Source organism: Triplophysa rosa, linkage group LG4 (genome assembly GCF_024868665.1).
Source record: "Triplophysa rosa linkage group LG4, Trosa_1v2, whole genome shotgun sequence".
Lineage (NCBI taxonomy): Eukaryota > Metazoa > Chordata > Actinopteri > Cypriniformes > Nemacheilidae > Triplophysa > Triplophysa rosa.
This window is the reverse complement of record NC_079893.1, coordinates 18,113,342-18,130,731: the sequence shown is the minus strand read 5'-3', so window position 1 is coordinate 18,130,731 and position 17,390 is coordinate 18,113,342. Positions and strand designations below refer to the sequence as shown.

Below are 17,390 nucleotides of genomic sequence, written 5' to 3'. Positions count from 1 at the left end.
GTCCTCCCGTGCTGCGACTCGGCCGCCTCGGCCGTCGAGTCCCGTGCACCGTCTGCTTCCCAGCAGCCCTGGTCCTCTTCGATGCCCTCCAGCTCTGGCGGCCCCCACTCAGGCGGCCCCCCTGGAAGAGACAGCGAAGAGGAGACCATCGCCCCATCAGCAGCCGCGGCAAAAGCAAAAGCGGCCCTCATGGGAAGACCTCAGGGGGATCGAGGCTACCATTGGGCCCGACCCCAGCCACATCACTGGGAAATTGGAGATGGACGGGTCCTGCCCCGTCTCACCATCTGCTGGCCCCCTCCGGGGGGCTAGCGCCCACTTAATCTCAAAAATATAGTTTCCTCTCTCTCTGGGGTATCACAGCCGCTCCCACCCTCGGCACGACAGTGGACGGCAACTCGATGTTGCGTCACGGAGAAGCGCAATGTTGAGTATAAAAACCAGCCCTCAGCACTCTCAGTCAGTCAGTGCGTTGAGCTGCGCAGTCGCCAGGCAGGAAAAACAGCAGAGCCGATCTCCTCCCTGGGGGTCCTCCCCCGGCAAGGAATCCGTACTGTTAGCCATCGAACCACCCCCTGGGGGGACGATGAAGAAGATTGAACCTTTAGTCCCCCTGTCACAGTTCTGGGAGCCTGTCCGGCTTCCCAGACTGTCAGGCTGGCTAGGGAAGACAATCCGTCTTGGCTACTGGATCCAGTTCGCCACACGCCCGCCCAAGTTTCAGGGCATCCTATATACCTCAGTCAGAGGCAAGGATGTTCCCGTACTTCGGGCCGACGTCGCCACCCTTCTGGTGAAATGAGTGATCGAGCCCGCCCCACCAGCCGAGATGTTCAACGGGTTTTACAACCCGTACTTCATTGTCCCCAAGAAAGGCGGGGGGTTGCGCCCTTCTTGGATCTGTGTGTTCTGAACAGGCACCTATACAAGCTGCCTTTCAGGATGATCATGCAGAAGCGCATCCTGGCGTTCGCCAGGTGTCAGGACTGGTTCATGGCAATCGACCTGAAGGATGCCTACTTTCATGTCTCGTTCCTCCGTCGACTTCGGCCGTTCCTACAGTTCGCATTCGAGGGATGGGCATATCAGTACAGGGTCCTCCCCTTCGGTCTGACCCTGTCTCCACGGGTCTTTTCTAAGGTCGTGGAAGCCGCCCTCCTTCCCCTCAGGGAAGGAGGTGTGCGGGTACTAAACTATCTCGACGACTGGCTCATCCTGGCTCACTCTCGAGATCAGTTGTGTACACACGGGGACCTGGTGCTCCGGCACCTAGATCGGTTGGGGCTACAGGTCAACTGAGAAAAGAGCAAGCTCTCCCCGGTGCAGAGCATCCTCTTTCTTGGTATGGAACTCGACTCTGTCCCCATTACAGCGCGACTGACTACTGAGCGCACCCAGTCAGTGTTGAACTGCCTGAAGCTTTCGGGCAGTCAGCGGTCCCCCTGGAACTATTTCAGAGGCTCCTGGGATTCATGGCATCCTCGGCGGGGGAGCCCCCCCCTCGGGTCGATGCACATGCGACCGCTCCAACACTGGCTACAGAGTCAGGTTCCTTGGAGAGCGTGGCACACAGGCAGCAGGCGTATGGTCATCACGCTTTTCTGCCGACGCACCCTAACCCCCTGGTCTTCCATGACCTTCTGCGGACTTGCGTCCCCTTAGGGATGCCTCCCTGCAGGGTTGGGGTGCCTTGTGCAACGGGCACGTAGTGTCGGGGCGGTGGACGGGCCCCTGCCTGCGTTGGCATATCTACTGCCTAGAGTTGTTGGCTGTGCTACTTGCACTGAGGAGGCTACTACCTCACAGGACGAGGAGCTCCTGAGTGGCCCACCCCCTGTCTGGTTGGGACATCACTCAGGCTAGGGCCTCGGCCACTAGGCGGCTATATGCCCATAAGTGGTGCCTCTTCTCATCCTGGTGCAACCTGGTCATTAGGTTCCTAAGGGGTGCGAGAAGGCGACCGCTTTATCCGTGCTCCGTACTCTCTTGCGACCTAGGTGGCGGGCCTCAAGAGGCCCCGCCCCCTTCGAGCCTCTCGGAGCTACCGCTCTATCTCACCTCTCGATAAAGACGGCTCTCCTGATGGCGCTCACATCCAAGAGGGTAGGGGACCTGCAAGCACCCTCCATGTCCACAGATTGCCTAGAACTCGGGCCCGGGGATTCTCACGTTATCCTGAGACCCCGTCCCGGCTACGTGCCCAAAGTTCCCACCACTCTCCCGAGAGACCAGGTGGTGAACCTGCAGGCGCTCCCCACCGAGGAGGAAGACCCAACCCCTTCTGTGTTGTATCCAGTACTCGCACTGCGCCTCTACTTGGACCGCACGCAGAGCTTCGGAAGCTCTGAGCAGCTCTTTGTCTGTTTTGGAGGTCAGAAGAAGGGAGGGCTGTCTCCAAACAGAGGCTGGCGCACTGGATCGTGGATGCCGTCGTTATGGCATATGATCTCAAAATCGCCCCTGCCCGTTGGGAGTGATGCACACTCCTCATGGGCACTGGCTCAGGGCGCCTCTCTGGCAGACATCTGCAGAGCTGCGGGTTGGGCTATGCCCAACAACTCCGCGGGGTTCTAATACCAACGTGCGGAACTGGTGTCAGCCCGCGTCCTGCAGGGCAACGTGTAGGACTGGCAGCCGGTAGGGCGTTCTGGGACCCCCTACCTCTCCACTGGATGGTTACAATTTCGGCTAGCACTCACGTCTGACTCGCCCAGGCCAGTCAGCGTCGCTCCGTTAGAGATTGTGACGCGGCTCAGCGCTGTGGAGTTTTCCATAAGAACCCCAATCTGTCGGATTGACACAAAGTCGAGAGACCGACAGAAAGGGAACGTCTTGGTTACAGATGTAACCTCAGTTCCCTGATGGAGGGAACGAGACGTTGTGTCCTTTATGCCACAACGCTGGCCGCCCACCCCAGCGGTCGGGGGGGATGCTTCAGGCTCCTCAGACCAAAAGGTGAATGAATCAGCACGCCGGCTTCCCTCTTATACCCGGACATGGGGAGGAGTCCGGCATGCAAATTTCATTCACCAATTTGCATTGGCCTTTTCTAAATACCCAGAAGATGATAGGTTCTCAAGACAAACCCCAATCTGTCGGTTCGACACAACGTCTCGTTCCCTCCATCAGGGAACTGAGGTTACATCCGTAACCAAGACGTTCTCTTTTCACACAGCAGTTCAGTTCAGTGTGTGCTGTTGTTGTAATTAAATAGCTAAATAGTATATTGGTTCAAGTCAGAAAGTGAATAACTGAATTAATTTGTGGATAATATTAAGTGTTTACGGGAGACGCTAAACGGGAACGATTCAGCTGAACTGGTTCGACCGGTTCACTAAAAAGAAAGAACCGGTTCGAATGAATGATTCGTCCGCAGCGCGAACCAGCATCAATCATTCATCAGGCACGATGTCAGAGAGCAGCGGCATAATACAGATTGGTTTTACAAACCGTAATAAATGTATCAACAGTGTGCTTAAAAGGAAACTTTTTGCAACAAAACTTTCCCCGAAACATGTGGGACAACATCCAATTTCGTAAGACACCTGCAAAGGCATCACAGAGAGAGCTAAGTTAATGCCATGTTTCAGAGTTAGCATTGCATTTGAGTATTTTAGATAGTTTGGAAAGTAGGGCTTAAAGATAAGATTGATCGTATTTTTATTGTCATTGTGATGAACATGTTATTTAAGGATGGGCACCGACGTGCTTATAAACGAGCTGTGGAGCCTCTGCTCTTTCTAGCGGCACCTCTATCGAACAGGCACGGGCAGGCGCGCACACGCACGCACGCATGCACAAAAGTGTTCATTGCTGCACAACCTTGCTGTTAGGAGGGGTGATAAAAAAAGTTCCTTAAAAAGTAATAAACAGTTACACTTCGGCTTTGTGACTTTAGTGCTATACATATATAGTCAAAATAAAATTATCTTATTTTATCTGCTTTTCGATCATTACAAACAATAATGAAAATGATTATCTTAGAATAGAAGATATGCTGTCTCTTGCATCACATAAATGATCAATAGTTAAGTATGTGGTCTTGTAGTCATGATTCTTTTTTGTCTCTGTCTTGACTGTCTCAATTGGACTCGGTCTTGACTTGGACTCGAACCTCTCTGGACTTGGACTTGACTTGGAGTCGAACCTCTTTGGACTCTAACTTGACTCTGTCTCGACTAGTCCTGGTCTTGGACTCGACAATGGTGGACTTGACTACAGCCCTAGTACACTTCCCTGCCAGCCTAACTGCTAGTTTAAGCCATTCGTCTCGTCAACAATCGCTCATGCAACTGTAGTGCTATTTTGCAGGGTGTATGCTTCCCCTTACAGCTTACAGCTAATTTAACCCATTTGGCACCTAACAACTTGCTCACCCAACTTGTGCAAATTGTGGCAGGGTGCATGCTTCCCCTGCCAGCCGTACTGCTAGTTTAACCCAGTGTTTGCATAATGAGGCACGTTCATTATGCTATTTAGACATGCTTATTTGTTTGGGGGGACATGTATTGCTGTGCTCCTGCTATGTCAATGCAAGGCTGCATGGACGGGCAGAGAGTTTGCCCAGAACAGTTTCGTTCCACCAAACTTAATATATGCTATCATTAAATAATTGACGACAGTGGTCCTGACAGAAATAGTTATATTGTCCTATCCTAACAAACCATACATCAATGGAAAGCTTATTCATCCAGCTTTCAAATTGACACTTTTGTGCTCCAGGGTCACATTCAGTTACCTTTCTAATTAAAAGTATAAAAAATAAAGGAATATGTACAGTATATACTGTCCTCTCGACGGGACATATGCTAACGTGTTCTCTCTTTCCCAGACAGCAGTGTGTGACCTGATACCCCCACGAAGAGCACCCCACGGACTCTAGAACGGGCACGGATACGCACCACTGGAAGAAGGAACCACAGCACCCACAAATACACCACCTACCTTTAATAAAAACCTACCCTCCGGGGTCTTATCATCACTCAAATCCTTGTCATGTATTTTTCCACCCCGCTACACTGGTGGAGAATGCGGATGTAGTGGTGGAAGGATACCGACAAGCGCACTGGACACCAGGATTTAAAGGGGACTGTAGCAAGTTCGTAACAAACACAGGAAGGAAGAGGCTGGAATCGGGGATTAGCTACCACTGGCAGGTAAGTTTATTGTCACAAGTCCTTTCTAGTGCTCTTTGTGCTTTCAGCATACACACACACAGTAATCACTGGTAAGTCACTTTGTCATAGGTTCCACGCGGTTCTCTCTCCACTACTTCCGCTCAGCTATTCCACTGCCAGTCGTAGCCACGTCTCCCCCTTTACCAGTGCTGCCTCGCTGGTTTTTAAGCCTCCCCACGCCAGTTACTAGAATAAGGCACAGGTGTTCATTATTTGCGTGAGCGCCACACTCACTCACCGCTCGTCTCCTCACTCTCTCTCCCACTGCAGACTTCGCTGAACCCCACCCCCTCTGCCACATACCCCCACCGCCCGACTCAGGCCTGGGAGCCATCCGGCCTGCAGCCCTCCTCCCCCCTTGCCGGGAGAGGAAGTCGGCCACAGCCATCTGTGCACCCGGCCTGTGGATCACCTTGAATTTGAAAGGCTGTAGAGCGAGATACCAACGGGTGATCCGCGTGTTGGTATCCTTCATGCGGTGGAGCCACTGAAGGGGAGCGTGGTCCGAATAGAGGGTGATTTCCCACCCCAAGAGGTAATATCTGAGGGTGAGGACAGCCCACCGGATGGCCAAACACTCCTTTTCTATGGTGCTGTAACTAGCTTCCCTCTTCGAGAGGATGCGGCTAAGGTACAGCACCGGCCGTTCCTCACCCTCCACCAGCTGGGACAGGACTGCACCCAGCCCTCTGTCCGACGCGTCGGTCTGCAGAATAAAAGGGAGAGAAAAGTTAGGAGAGTGTAAGAGCGGCCCACCACACAGAGCAGCCTTCACTTGGGTTAAGGCCTGCTGGCACCGCTCCGTCCACTGGACCGGATCTGGTGCTTCCTTTTTAGTGAGATCAGTCAGCGGGTTGGTGAGCTCCGAATATTTAGGTACAAACCGTCTATAATATCCCGCCAACCCCAGGAACTGTCTCACCTCCTTTTTGGTCTTAGGCCTCGGGCAGGCTGCAATCGCTGCGGTCTTATTAATTTGGGGACGCACCTGCCCGTGACCTAAGTGGAAGCCCAGATACTTGACCTCCACCCGCCCAATCGCACACTTCTTCGGATTAGCCGTGAGCCCAGCCTCCCTCAGCGACCTCAGGACCGCTCTCAGATGCTCGATATGCCGCTGCCAATCGTTGCTATGGATAATAATATCGTCCAGGTAGGCAGCGGCATATGTCGCATGGGGTCGGAGGATACGGTCCATGAGGCGATGGAAGGTGGCCGGGGCTACAAACAATCCGAATGGAAGAGTCACGAATTGGTGTAATCCGAACGACGTGGTGAAGGCTGTCTTTTCTTTGGATACTGGTGTAAGGGGGATCTGCCAGTACCCTTTTGTTAAGTCCAGTGTCGAATAAAAATGAGCAGAGCCCAGCTGGTCCAACAATTCGTCGACCCGCTGCATTGGGTAAGCGTTGAATTTCGACACTGCATTAACTTTGCGGTAGTCCACGCAGAACCTAACCGAGCCGTCGGTTTTGGGTACCAAAACTATCGGGCTCGCCCAGTCGCTGCTGGACTCTTCTATTACCCCCAAATCTAACATGGGCTCTAATTCTGCCTGCACCACCTTTTTTTGTGTTCAGGTAAACGGTAGGGTCTACTACGCACCACTACCCCAGGCTCAGTTTAGACATGGTGCTGTATGAGATTCGTTTGGCCAGGAAGGGGAGAGAACATGTCTTCGTGGACGTTGCTCGGTGGCTTGGTCGGGGTCACTGAGTGCAGCTATGACACGTCAGAGGAGATCTGGCCCTCCCGGCTGAGCCTGGGTTCTCCCGAGGTTTTTTTCTCTCCATTATTCAGCATTGGAGTTTGGGTTCCTTGCCACAGCAGAGCAGTGCACTGTTGGCTTGCTCACCGGGAGACTGCATTTATTTATTAGATATTATTTATTATAATAACAATATATATATAACAATCTGTTAATATGTTTATTCTACTATATACTACCCTGTACAATGTCTCTTATATGTTATTATCCCCCATTTTCTGTAAAATAGTCTTTATTTTATATATGCACAATTTAGAATATTTTAGACTGTAAATCGTATTATATTGTATTGTCATTGTGTTGAATGTCTGTACTAGAAGCTTCCAACACCAAAGAAAATTCCTTGTGTGTGCAAGCACACTTGGCAATAAAGCTCTTCTGATTCTGATTCTGATTCTGATAATGATCTCGCTTGGTCTATAAACACCATGCACTGTGCTGTGTTTTACCTTTCTGTGTTTTTATTATTTGCTCCTGTAAAGCTGCTTTGGAACAATGCACATTGTGAAAAGCGCTATATAAATAAAATTGAATTGAATTGAATTGAAACATGTCGGCAAACTCCGCTTGCAGGCGGGCCAGGTCAGTGAGCTCTGAGGGTGAAAGGTGGTCTCCCCCCGGGGCCAGGGCAATGGATTACGGTTTAACTTTTGCCTCTGGCCCGAGATCCTCCTCTGCGGATACCACTGTGGCCAGCATCACTGCCTCCTCCTCACTCCATTTTTTCAGGAGGTTGAGGTGGTATATTTGACGTGCACCCCCCCCCCCCCCATCCATCCGGATGACCTCATAATCGAGATCGCCAACTTGCCGTGTGACCTCGAAGGGTCCTTGCCACTTTGCAAGTAATTTGGAGCTAGATGTTGGGAGCAATGCAAGCACTTTCTCTCCCGGCGTGAATTTTCCCAGGTTAGAACCCCAGTTATACAGATGGCTTTGTTTGTCCTGGGCCTGTAGCAAATTCTCCAAGGATAGCCGCCCCAGTGTCTGGAGATTTGCTCTCAGGTCCAGGACATACTGAATTTCATTTTTACTCGAATATTGTCCGTCCTCCCACGTCTCCTTTAGGATGTCAAGAACCCCAACAGGGTTGACGCCCATAAAGGAGCTCGAAGGGGGAAAACCCCGTGGAGTGCTCCAGTACTACCTTGTCGATGATGGTCCCAACGTTGCTTCCCTCAGCCATCAGCCATTTGCAGCAGGAGTCCCGGAGCTGCTGAGCCAACAGATAGGGCCGACCGGTTTCCGCCAACCCCAGCGACCGAAATCGCTGGCGGTGCTACTCTGGGCTCCAGCCGACCCACTGCAGGATGGCTTTCTTCAGCTCAGCATACACCAGGAGATTCTCCGGGGGCAGTTGTTGTGCCGCCACCTGTGCCTCGCCGGAGAGCAGAGGAAGCAGCCGTAGGGCCCACTGATCCCTCGGCCATTCACTGGTCTCGCCGCCCGCTCATAAAGATCCAGGAATGCCTCGGGATCATCCTGTGGACCCATCTTCTGCAGCAACAGGTGTGTCGGCGGGGTCCGCTCGGCGTGGGCCCCCATCTGAACCTCCCGGTGCATCCAGCTCCGGAACACCTCGCGGTCCTCTTGCTGGGCCTGGAGGATAGCCTGGAAGCGGCTATCCTGGTCCTCCCACAGTTGCAAAAGGGCCCGATGTTGTTCTTGGTGGAGGACCGTGAGTGATGAAATCACTTCCGCAAACGGCGAGCTTGACGGATTCGGCCCACCTGTCGCAGCCTCCCGTCAGGGCAAGACCGAACTGGAGCTCAAGGTCCTACGGACTGCCGCAGCCAGACGCGTTCCGCTACTCGATCCCCGTGTGCAGGTAACGCAACTTTTGCCAAAAATGATGGCCCACGACGTTGTCGAAGCTTACCTGCAGATGTTTGAGACCACGGCAGTTGGGGAGCATTGGGAGCCGGACGAATGGGCGCGATTGTTGGCGCCCCTCCTCACGGGCGAGGTGCAGAAGGTATATTTCTCCCTCCCAATGGCGGTGACCAACTCTTACACCGACCTGAAAAGGGAGATCCTGGCCAGTTTGGGCCTCTCCCCGATCTGTGCGGCCCATCTCTTCCACACCCGGGAATACCAGCCCGGTCGCCCAACCCGGACCCAGGCCGCCCAGCTGGGCTACCTCGCTCGACAATGGCTGCTCGATGGGAACCCCCTGACTGTGGAACGCGCCGTGGTTGACCGGCTGCTACGTGCCCTCCCATGCTTCCACCGACAGGCGGTCGGGATGAGGAACACCGCTACCATCGCGGAGCTGGTCGAGGCCATGGAACTGGCGGATGCTGCCCACCGGTGGGAGGGGGAGCGAGCGCCGCTGTTTCCCCAGAGGGTGGTCCAGGATCAACGCGTGCCGAAGGGCACCTATCGACCAGGAAACAGGCCGGCGGCCCCTACCCCACCGGACGTACCCATGCCGACGGAGGTGTCCAACTCCGCGTTCATTCCTGGCTGGCAGGCTGCATCGTGCATCAGGACCTGCCAACCGGAGCCCATAGGGCAAACGTGACGGTGAACGGACGTGTGTTCACCGCCCTCCTGGACTCCGGCAGCGCGGTCAGCCTGGTCCAGACCCGCATCATCCCACCCCGGGGTGAGTCTCGGGCTTTCCTACCGATCACCTGCGTGCACGGGGATACCAGACACGTGCCCGCCCGGATGGTGACGTATCGGCGGGCATCGGGTCCTGGCCAGTGGAGGTCGGAGTGGTCGAGGACCTTCCGGTTCCAGTTCTTTTCCAGTTTCATCGCCCAGGAACTCTCCAGTCGGGTCGGCATTCCCTCGGCGATTCTGACCGACCAGGGGACCCCGTTCATGTCCCAGCTAATGGCAGACCTGTGCAAGCTCCTGAGGGTGAAACAGTTGAGGACCTCCGTATACCACCCCCAGACGGACGGACTCGTCGAACGCTTCAACAGAACACTGAAGCAGATGCTACGGCGGGTTGCGGCCGACGACAAGAGGGACTGGGACCTCATGCTCCCCTACGTCCTCTTTGGTATACGCGAGAGTCCCCAAAGCATCAACTGGCTTCACCCCTTTCGAACTCCTTTTCGGACAGCAACCCCGAGGACTGCTGGACGTGGTGAAGGAGACTTGGGAACAACAACCCACACTCCACCGCTCCATTATAGAACACGTCCGACAGATGCATGAAAGGATCGACAGGGTGATGCCATTAGTCCGGGAACACCTCGTCTCCGCCCAGCAAGCCCAGCAACGACTCTACAACCGGTCCACCAGCCACGTGAGTTCTGTGCCGGTGACAGGGTTATGGTCATCCCCAAGTCCGCCTGCAAATTCATGGCTAGCTGGCAGGGGCCCTACACGGTGACGGAAAAACACGGCCCCATCACCTACCGGATCTGCCAGGCAGGAAAGCGGAAGGAGTTACAGATATACCACATCAACCTTCTGAAGAAGTGGACGGGGACTAGAGACCAGCTCGCCGCCCTGACCATCGTGGATCCAGTCGTCGTGGACATGGACCCTCTATTGTCTGCAACACAGAAGACGGAGCTGCAGCACCTGGTCGGTCAGTTCCAGGATGTGTTCTCCCAAAATCATGGACGGACACACGTGGTCGAACACGAGATCCGGACAACACTGTCCGGCAATGGCCCTACCGCATCCCTCAGGCTCGTCGGCGGGCTATTGAGTCGGAAATCCAAATCATGCTGAAGTTGGGAGTGATCGAGCCCTCCCTCAGCCAAGCCCCATCGTGATGGTTCCGAAGCCAGATGGCACCCTCCGGTTCTGTAACGACTTCCACCGCCTGACCGAGGTCTCGGAGTTCGACGGGTACCCAATGCCTCGGGTGGATGAGCTGCTGGATCGCCTGGGAAGAGCCCGGTTTATCTCAACTCTGGACTTAACAAAGGGGTACTGGCAGGTACCCCTTTCGAAGGCCGCCAGGCCGAAGACGGCCTTTAGCACGCCCAGCGGTCACTGGCAATACCGGACCCATCCCTTTGGGCTGCACGGAGCCCCCGCCACGTTCCAGCGTATGATGGACGTCGTACTGCGGCCCCATCAACCCTACGCCGCCGCCTATCTGGACGACGTGGTGATCCACTCCGAGCATTGGGATGACCATCTGGATCGTCTCCGGGGGGTGCTGACCAAACTCCGCAGGGCTGGCCTAACCGCCAACCCCCGGAAGTGTCACCTGGGCCTCTCGGAGGCGAAGTATCTGGGTTTCCAGATGGGATGTGGCCTCATAAAGCCACAGGACAAGAAGGTGGAAGCAGTGCGGGCCGCGTCCAGACCCAGCTCAAAGACCCAGGTACAGGCATTTTTGGGGTTGGCGGGGTATTATCGCTGCTTCATTCCCAACTTCTCCTCTCTAGCCGCCCCCTTGACAGACCTGACCAGAAAGGGACAGCCGGACATTGTGACCTGGATGACTGAAGTGGAGGAGGCCTTCAGAAAGGTGAAGACTGCGCTCACTTCTGAGCCGGTCCTCCGGGCTCCGGACTCCTGCTGCCCCTTTCTGTTGCAGACGGATGCGTCGGACACGGGACTGGGAGCTGTCCTGTCCCAGCTGCAGGACGGGGAAGAGCATCCCGTGCTGTACATCAGCAGGAAGCTGACCCCAGCCGAGAAGAACTATGCCGCCATTGAGAAGGAGGCTCTGGCCATCAAGTAGGCTGTCCTGGAGCTCCGGTATTACCTCCTCGGCCGCAAGTTCAGCCTGATGACCGACCATACCCCCCTGCAGTGGATGGCCCGGGCCAAGGATACCAACACCAGGGTGACTCGTTGGTTCCTCGCGCTCCAGGACTTCCACTTCCTCCTTCAACACCGGCCTGGCACGGCCAACTCCAACGCCCTCTCTCGGATCTGGGCAGCTTACTCAGGTCTGTCGGGGGTCACTCCCCACCCACCCCCTGTCTCCCCGCTGGTCGCTGCGCTCTTTTCGGCCGGGCCGAAAACGGACGAGGAACAGCTGTCGACACTCACGGGTTGATAGGTCACAGCTGCCGGCGGTTACCAGGCGGGCTCATAAGCCGCCTGATCGCCAGAGGTGGGGGAGAAGCCTCTCGATGGGACATATGCTAACGCGTTCTCTCTTTCCCAGACAACAGTGTGTGACCGGATACCCCCACGAAGAGCACCCCACGGACTCTAGAACGGGCACGGATATCACACCTCGCACCACTGGAAGAAGGAACCACAGCACCCACAAATACACCACCTACCTTTAATAAAACCCACCCTCCGGGGACTTGTTATCACTCAGATCCTTGTCGTGTATTTTTCCACCCCGCTACAATATATACGTATATATGTGTGTGTGTTTGACCCAAACACTTTGTAATTCAGCTTCAGATGTTGAAGCTGCAACCTGTAACTTTTTGTTTAAGTTTTTTTAACTTTCAAAACTGCACAACCATTCTGAAACTTACTGTACTGTATGCCTGAAAAGTTCATATATTGTTAATAAAAAATCATCTTCACAGCTAACTGGACATGTGACATCATCAAACACAAATGAGCACAGGTGAGTGACATCATTAAGTGACAGGTAACCGGAATATGCATATTCAAACACAGAGACCTGGAAGCCTTCTCACCTCATAAAGATAGTTTCTATAGGCAGAAACACACCTGTCCAAAAAATCCAAAGAAACAGAAACAAAAAGAAGAATTACATTCTCGTTTTACACATATAATCTTTGTGAGAGCAGCAGGTGTCATGTGGATTTGTTTGTGTCTGAGTTATGAAGGGAAATTGCCAGCGGTCTCCCCCACTGTGAGTACAGACAGAAGTTTATGTTTTACACAGATCCTTTTAGAATAGAAATGTGATCTAACAACACTTCATTCAGTGCTGAAAAGATGCAGGTGTGTCTCAGAGGAAGAGAGAATAACAAACACATCACACACATCTCACAGTCTGTTTACCGTCTCACTCTTTCTCAGACCGTCTCATCTTCTGTTGCTGTCATCACTCACAATACCCCTCTCTCACCTTGCTCTCTCTGAAGACTCGGCTTGTGTACCTCAGACAGGAATAGCACAAGGGCTCTCCACATTTACTCATCTGACAGAATGTGAAATAATCAGAGCGAGAGAGAGAAAGAGATAGCTTGCAAGATGTCTGCATAGTTTTAGAGCATCATGCATGCATGCAGCAGCACAAAGCATTGCAGTTGCAGATACAGCAATCCCAGAATGCACTGCATGAGCTCAATGAATAAGGGATGATGCATTACTGCAATTTATATTTCAATATTTGACACTTTTATCCCCAATACATTCCAGGACAATCAAACTATTAAAGCAATTGATTCATTATAGAAATACATCGTAAAAATTGTGTGTGCGTGCGCGTGTTTAAATTAACTTTTTTTTTTAAATGCTTAAGATCTGAATTAATGTTGGTTTCTCAGACTGTGTTAAACACAAACATTAACTGAAGCTCTGTTAACTCATGTGCCGTTTCAGGAGAGAAGAATTCTTAGTGTTGAACTTATTTTACACTACACACTGGCACACAAATACTATTAAACAATAAACAAAATATGCACTTCAGAGAGAATTATGCTGAAAAACAGCTGGTAATAAATCTTTGTTGTTGTTATTGCTACCATAATTAATTCTATTAACGGGTACACTGCTATCAATGACACCAGCAACCGTAACGTGCACATGCACACAATGACAAAAACAAAACACAGACACCTACATAAACATGCTTGCTCTATCATGCACACACAAACAAACATACACGCACGCACATATATGCACATGCGCATACACACACACACACACACACACATACTGTACATACACACACACACGCACGAACATACACACGCGCACACACGCACATGTCTGGTTTATTATCTCCGTGAGGACAGTCCATAGGTCCATACCGTCCAACTGTAATTTCTTGTTGTCAACACTTGTTTGTATGATTGTTCCCTCTTATTGTTTGGTGTATTATGTTTGCCAATTGCTTGTATTACTTTGTAAAGTGAACTTGGGTTCTTGAAAGGCGCTATAAAAAATAAACATATTATTATTATTATTAACAATACATTCAAATGACACTTATGTTTTTTAAACGCTACAACAAAACAAATTCATAAGGTGACACAACTAGAGGCCTTTAGAATGTTTTATTAATTTAGTCTGCCTCTTTCAAACAACAATTTCATTATGTATTTACACACCTACATAAAACAGGTTAAAGAAAAGCAGAAGAGAGACTTCTTAAAATATAAACAAACATTTAAAGATATAAACAATACATAAAATGCCACCACGATTATAATCTATAAATTATAAATATGAACTGGAAGGATAACACTTTATTGTATATCTCCTCAAAACTCACTAGGCATCTCGTTTTCCTGGTATCATTGCATTGTAATTATAAATTATAGACTGCTGTTTTGACGGCCTCTAAACTCAAGTAAAGTTGCATGTGAATATGGCTAGCTGTCCTGTATTTGCTCGATGTTGGCTTGTTGTTATGGCGTGATAGAGCCTGGAAGCGTGTCCTACTTTTAAGTGTGTGAAAGTTGGCAACCCTGCTAATATACTAACAAAATAAAAAAAGTAATTTAAGTACAAACACTAACACAATACAATACAGAAAAGTTTTTTTTTCTCGATTAGAATTTTGGGTTCCTCGCCACCGTTTGCATACTGTTCTTTTGCCTGGCCGGGGGGCTGCTTTAGAATTTCAAAGTTTTACTTAATTAATATTGCATATAGTAATTTATAGTCTGTTATATTTGACCTGTGCTTCTCTCTCCTTTATCTTAAATGTTTGCTCTCACTGTGTGCGCGTACTTGTTTGTGTACGTGTGTGCGTACTTGTTTGTGTACGTGTGTGTGTCTATGTCTATGTGTGTTAGTACGTGTGCATATTGTGTGTGTGGAGTGTTTTGTATGTGGGTATGTCTGTCTTCTGTGTGAATTCACCTTTTTCTTGTTTTTACAGGTACAACTTTAATTGTTTTGCTTATAGTCAATATGTCTCATGTACAGCTTCTTTGTAACAATGAAAATTGTAAAAAGCGCTATATAAATAAAGTTGAGTTGAGTTGAGAAAACCGCAAGCAGATTGCTCTCTAATCTTCAATATCAACTTCTTGGTCAGGGAGCTGTCAATCCAAATCTCACTAACCAATGAGAGTAAAGTGGCCATAAGTCCCGCGCACACGTGAGATTTGTGCCATAAAGGCGAACGAAAACTTGAGAAGCGTAAACGAAAACTCAAAAAGCGCAAATGAAAAATCTATCAACGAATTCAAAACTATTATTCGCAAAAACGAAATTTAGAAAATTGTTAAGAAAAATAGCAGTTTATTAGAAAATCATGTCACATTCTTGCAATTGAGTTTATTGTTTTCATTATCAAAGTGTTTTTTTTTCTTTCTCATTGTATATTTTTGTTCGTTTTTTTAAGTTTGCGTTCATTTTTATTGACACAAAAGTAATCCCATAATAGCTCATAGCATTTTTGATGTTTGCAGGAGGATCTACTTTAACTGTCAGGTTTGTCTTGCCATAAAGTGTAGAATGATGAAAACTTAATGTAAGTACACGAAGAACCCTAAAATGTGACATCACTTCATGAGCCAGACGCTTCTGACATTAAAACACACTTAAACTTTAAACACACTTTAACACACATCAAATTCTCAAAACTATTGACAAAACAATGCTTCAAAAGTCTCCAGATGCATCACGCTGTCCGCATCATGACGTAGCCTATATATTTCATAGTCTTTAAATACTAATGGAATAATACGATACTAGACGTAGTTATTTTTTATAAACTGTGTGCACAGATTTTATATGCAGCCTAAAAAAGGACATTATTGATCAAAAGATTAGTTCTAACACACATCATATGTAAATTTTTCGGTCAGTATTGTTAAAAAGTAAACAGGTCTGCATACTGTAAATCAAATGCACAAAAACAGTTGTTATTCTCATGACCCCTCACGGGTCTCTGTGTTGGGCTGATCTTTCGATTTTCTCCCCTCACCGTCTGCTTAACTATGACAATGAGTCCTCACTGAATTTGTGAATTTCACTGTCTGTGAGTTTTCATTAAGCCAGTAGTAAATGAAATTTAAGCACGCTGCATTTATAATTCATGTCAGCAGGAAGAGGGGGCGAGCTCATTAGAGTCGGCTCATTCTGAATAAAACATGAAGTTTGTTTGTTTTGCTGCTGTATAAAGACCACTGTCATGGGCATGCATGGGTTCAGGTCCCGGCCCCATTCCAGAACAAAACTTCAGCTCAATTCTGTCTCCCTCACATCTCACAGTCTGTGAAGGGAATAAACCGAACAGATCTGCGGGTGACAGAGAGGCTGCATTAACAGAAAATAATTTTAAAAGTACAGAATGATCTCCATCCATGCTAATAGATTCAGTACAGAGATTTCAAGATGTGTTAGTGACAGACACATCACATTATTCTCCATGTGGTTCTTCAACTTTCACTTTAAAACTCTCCGTGAGTTTGATGGGAAAGAAAAATGTCAGCAAATAAAGACAATGTTCTTCCATTCACCAGCACTAAATCACAGACACGGCTGTTACTGTCAGGAAACGTGGTGTTTCAGCGAGTAAGGGGTTAACAAGACGTTTAATAAATAATAAAGACAAAACCAAAAAATCCACGAGGGGGTAACATAACAAAACAAGGGAATATAATAACATGACAAGACAGGACAGGACAGGAATAAGACTAACTAAACTTACACAGGAACAACAGTTAACACTTGACATAATTTACAAAAAGACTACACTAGACTAAACTTGACAAGACACGGGGACTTGCACCACACGAATCAAAATGAACCAGCACAGGACAGAAAACACAAGGGCATTATAAAGGGGATAAATCAAGAGGGGGACAGTTGAAGGGCATGAAACAATAAACGAGCAATAACGAGGAGACGAGAGGGCGGGAACAGAGACGAGATCGGAGAGGGTGTATGGAAGGCCATAAGGCCAAAATTACCCCTCTCCACATGAAACATGGGGTTCTGTCATGATCCTGCCACTAGACCAGTGGTCACCAACCCTGCTCCTGGAGATCGACCGTCCTGCAGACTGCAGCTCCAACCCTGCTTCAGCACACCTGTCTGTAATTATCAAGCAAACCCGAACACATTGATTAGATAGTTCAGGTGTGTTTGATTGGGGTTAAAGCTGAAATCTTCAGGACGGTCGATCTCCAGGAGCAGGGTTGGTGACCACTGCACTACTCAACTCAACTCAACTTTATTTATATAGCGCTTTTACAATTTTCATTGTTACAAAGCAGCTGTACATGAGACACATTGACTACAAGCAAAACAATCAAAGTTGTACCTGCAAAAACAAGAAAAGGTTGAAAACACAGAAGACAGACACACCCACACACAAAACACTCCACACACACAACACGCAC

General features: G+C 49.6%; 1 protein-coding gene across 1 annotated transcript in view; it reads right to left on the bottom strand.

Moving 5' to 3' along the window:
* LOC130553015 (mucin-13) overlaps positions 1–6,375 on the bottom strand; it is a 35,864-nt gene extending 29,489 nt beyond the window's left edge. Inside the window, exon 1 of the mRNA XM_057331752.1 lies at positions 6,197–6,375. Within this exon, the coding sequence (XP_057187735.1) occupies positions 6,197–6,375 (179 nt within the window). The remainder of the gene's footprint in view (positions 1–6,196) is intronic.
* Positions 6,376–17,390: the final 11,015 nt, after the last annotated feature.